Below are 4,646 nucleotides of genomic sequence, written 5' to 3'. Positions count from 1 at the left end.
TTAGGTGAAAATTTTGAATAAAACAAAGAAACCTAAAAGTTAAAAATCAAGAACACGTAATCAAGAACTGGTGTCAAAACACTAATCGAAAAACAAAGAAACCATCAAGATCAACATAATCATCAAGAACCAGTCCAGTCTATTCGATTCCACAGTGGTTAAACCTTAAGTAAACCTTTTTCAAAAAAAAAAAAACTGTAAAACGTTGGAGTTTAATTGAGACAGTGAAGAGTAAGAAACAAATCTGGACATGAAAATCTCACCGATGCAATAAAATAAAGAGAAACTCAGTGGATGTTTCCTGGAAAATATAGTGAGAGATTTTGTGGAAAATGTTTGCTAACGATCACACCTACTACAACTAATTCCACTAATCATTTACTAATGCAAGTTGACATTGTGATTAGTCATCGAGTGTCTTTAAATTAATTATCTTTGATGTATTATTTATGGAGGATATTAAATAATAATGTTGTTTGACTGTGGTATTCTTTTTGGGAGATTTTGGAATATTTTTCATTGAATTTTCAGGTTAAGGTTTGTTCAAAGGTTTTTTAAGAACGAAATGATAGTCGCAATGGAACCGAATGTAGACCATATATATATAGATAAGTCGAACATAGCCAAAATTCATCAATGCAAATTCCAAAACCTAATTTATTTATAATTCAATATAAGAATTTATATATCGAAATTATTAATTTAACAATGGTTTACAAAGAAAGATGTCAAAAGATTCAAGCTTCACATCATTTCTCTCATACTCTCAACTTTCCAAGGTAATTACTGTCCAGCAAAGACTCTCAAGCATCTTCAAGAAACTCCAGTATCTTCAAGGAACTCCAGCAGACCAAGTAACAGACTACTTGGTATGATATGAAAGTGGCTATGCCACTTCAGATGCTTACTAGTTACTAGGGAACGTAGCTTCTCTTCTTTATAAAAAAAAACATAATTTCTTGTTTCTTACGTCTCTTATGAACACCACTCTTGAGTCTTGACTTTTTTGGTTATATCGAAAATTGAAGCCATATATGGATGTAAAATTCCATTTCTGTAAAGTTGCTAATTAATAGAGCTTCTTTGATTTGTTTGTTTCTGTTCTTATGTTGTGCTGTAGCTTCTTTGAAAAGTTAGGTCTCATGTGTTCACAATACTTTGTTGAGTGATAATGACAAATGAGTTAGGCACGTGATCGCAGCGAACACTTTCTGCGACTTAAAAAGTATACGTCGCCGGTGTTGAAATCCTTGAATTAAGTCGCTAATGTTGTTAAAAGTAGTCGCAACGATCATATTAACTGTCGCCGTTTTTTTTGTGATGAATGGTCACACCGGTGACATATGTAAAATGTAGTCGCAGCGACTGTTTTCTCATTCACCACCGCTTCTTTGGTCACAAAACACGCTAAATTTTTGGTCCCAAGGAATAAACGCAACGATCACGTAGGCCTTATTTATTATTGAGCTTATAGGTAGGACTGTACAGTTGTATACGAATATTACACCGATTAAAACAGAGTGGTCTTTTTAAGTTTCTGATGATACAAAAATACTTGTAAGCTGTTTTGAATGTTGTAAGTTAGGAATTATACTTGTACTTCCTTTTAGGGTACGAAGTTTCATCACCAAGGTACAAGGTCTGTCTTATTTCTAGTAACCTCAACGTCTCATCTACTTTTGCCCACTGTCGTGTCGAAACGGCCAGGCCTTCTCTTCTTTAAAGAAAAAATTTATATTTTCTTCTTACTTCTTAGGTAACTTATATAAATAACTCTTGACGTTTCTGTTTATCAAGACCATATATGGATAATGGATGTGAATACGAGTTTGCCAATACAGATCTTTATTCTAAATCAATTTCATCAAATGTACTTCGTTTCTTCCCTGTTTTGATTAGCATTCATATTTTCTTTTTCAAAATGTATAGTTTATTCATGTTTTGGGATACGATATGTGAACTTTCATCATTTGTTTATTTCAGTTCTTTATGTTGCTTTGTAATTCGAGCCAAGTAAGTCTAGCTAGTTGAATCTGCAGATTATATATATCATTAAGCAATACAGAGTAAGTAAAGGATAAAATAAAACAGAGCAAGCAAATACAAAACCGAAACTTTCTGCAGATGCGTCTATTAAGAGATTCAAATTGCCATGTGAGCTTAGTCCCAACAAAACAGATCAACCACGCATTTACAAAACTTAAACGAAAAAAAAAGTAGTGATACATGAAACTATTTTCAATACAACTAACTGACAGAACAACATGACTAGTGAGAGAGCTTAAATGGACAGACACATTAAGCTAATGCACCTTTCAATGGAGAGCTTAAATGGACAGACTCATTAAGAGCTAACTGTGTTGCCTAAACGACCGAGCTAAATGCCCCAGATGACTCCCATTTCCTCATATACTTTAAGAGCTCCATACAAAGGCTCATGGAAATGGTTAAGAGCTCGACTAGGAAAAGGTGAGCTATGTTCTCTTGTGTTGCTTGGTTGATCAATCAGAATCTCAAGTCGCACAATACCATGATTTTTGTTTCTTTTATTTGTTTTAGAATCTTTCATTTTTTTTTTTTATAAATGTGGCTCCTCTTAGGTGATAAGTACGCTAGCTTCTTGCAAGCTTGATGGGAACTTTGGATGTTTCTTTATACATACACACACAGATTGTGTCTCCCCTTCTTTTCTTTGTGCTGTTTTCTTTTTCCTTCTTATGTATTTTATTTATTCTATAAAAATGCTTATTTGTTTACAAACAGAGAATTTTGAGGCAAACTGTTGTATGATCTGAGAGGTTGAGTTTAAGTAAAGATGAGATGAAGATACCTTTGATGTATCTGCTTGTTATCACTGCAACAACAACAAGACTATAGCTCCTCTGCTAAAATTTTAGTGTGTTATCCATTATCACAACATAATAATTAATTTGAATCTGCTCAAATATTAAAACTAAACACAAGCACTCTCTCAAAATACGGAGTACAAAGAATAATAAAAAGATGTCAAACGATTCAAGCTTCACCTTATTTCTCTCATACTCTTACATTATTAATTAAGATATAAATCTTAATGATCGAAACAACATGATAAGTGGGACTCTGAACTTGCACTATCATCAACTTTCCAGCAAAGTCCAGTACGTATTAAAGAAACAGCAGACCAAGTAACAACAAATATTCAAGTTTCCTTGTGAGTTGGTCCAAACAAAACAATACAATTCTAGAACGAAGATCTCATCATCATGTTCATTAACACTAAGGATTCTCCAAGATTCGATATAGACCCCATTCTCCGATCATCCGGTTCATAATCATATGTCTTGGTTTTAACTGAAACACAAGCTCAGTAGAAGTCACCTCCTCTGCTTCAACTTCAAATGTATAGATATGCTCTTCTAAACATGGACGTTCTCCGAGTTTGTCCACAATGTCAATATTTACTCTTGTCAAACTCTGATCATCACTCGTTTCTTCTTCATAATCACTCGCTTCTTGTTCATCATCACTCGTTTCTTCTTCACAATCATCAAATTCTTCAAAAAGTTTAACCACCATCAAACAAGCCTTAAATCTCAAGGATGTAGGAAGAGGCGACTCATTCAACTTAATTGTCAAGGAATCTCCAACAGTAGCTCGGTGATTGAAGCAGGCAGGCACTTGTTTACCAGGTAACACCGCATATCTAGAAGTCGATGTGTGCATGATGAGATCTCTGGCTTCTTGATTCAGTTTGAAGCAGTTTCTGAACTTCAAACGGATCTCCGGATTGTTAAAGGAACAATCCAATCTCTCAAGGGATTGACAATTGTCTGCATCTATGTTCCATAAAGAATCTGAAAATTGGGGGAGGGATACCAGATTCTTGCAGTTGTCGAGTCTAAGTGTACGTAAACGAGACATTCCCTTGACACATGGAGCAACTTCTTGTATGTCTTCGTTTACCAAATGCAGATATGTGATGATGTCAAGAGCATGCGGGAATTCTTTGAGGCTTTCAAAGTATGACATACTGAAATCATAAGGACCAGACCACGACATGATCGACAAAGGAACTTCTTTTATTGATGTTCCTGTGAGCCACAGATACTCAATGTGTGTGGAGATCTCAGGAAAACTTTTCAACTGCGAGCAATCTGTGAGATCAAGTATACTGAGAGATTTCAAGTTGATGTTGGTTGGAAGAGCCTCTAGCTTTGAGCATCCTCTCAATGTCAACGAAGACAATCGCTGAAGGTTCCCTATAGAGGATGGAAGCTCCACCAGATTTGAGCAGTTAGATAGATCCAAATCTTCGAGATTAGTGAGATCTCCAATAGAGGAGGGGAGATTCACGAGACTTGAGCACCCTCTCATTTCCAATCTCTTAAGGTTTGTGGCAGTTCCAATAGAAGGAGGGAGCTCTAGTAGACTTGAGCAATTATTGAGATTCAATATCACAAGTTTAGTCGCATTCTCGATAGCAGGTAGCTCCAAAACACGTGAACAATTTTGTAGAAGCAATCTCTTGAGATTAGTGGCATTTATAGAAGACGGGAGTTTCACAAGACTTGTGCAATCACAAAGATATAACTTCTTGAGTTTATTTTCATTCCCTATAGAGGATGGAAACTCCACCAGATTTGAGCAGTTAGATAGATCCAAAT

At 35.4% G+C, this 4,646-nt stretch overlaps 2 protein-coding genes across 2 annotated transcripts in view; both read right to left on the bottom strand.

The window, feature by feature from the left end:
• The window catches only part of LOC17887200 (probable disease resistance protein RPP1), a 50,913-nt gene that overhangs the window by 5,361 nt on the left and 40,906 nt on the right, over nucleotides 1–4,646 (bottom strand). The window lies entirely within an intron of this gene.
• Nucleotides 3,259–4,646, bottom strand: part of LOC17887536 (probable disease resistance protein RPP1) — an 8,395-nt gene continuing 7,007 nt past the window's right edge. Inside the window, exons 6-7 of the mRNA XM_023783121.1 lie at nucleotides 4,522–4,646; nucleotides 3,259–4,455 (exon numbers count right to left, since the gene is read on the bottom strand). The exon at nucleotides 4,522–4,646 is cut by the window's right edge and continues 1 nt beyond it. Of these exons, the coding sequence (XP_023638889.1) occupies nucleotides 3,259–4,455; nucleotides 4,522–4,646 (1,322 nt within the window). The remainder of the gene's footprint in view (nucleotides 4,456–4,521) is intronic.

The sequence above is a fragment of the Capsella rubella genome, unplaced genomic scaffold, assembly GCF_000375325.1.
Source record: "Capsella rubella cultivar Monte Gargano unplaced genomic scaffold, Caprub1_0 scaffold_5, whole genome shotgun sequence".
Taxonomy (NCBI): Eukaryota; Viridiplantae; Streptophyta; class Magnoliopsida; order Brassicales; family Brassicaceae; genus Capsella; species Capsella rubella.
This window is presented reverse-complemented; position numbering and strand designations above follow the sequence as displayed.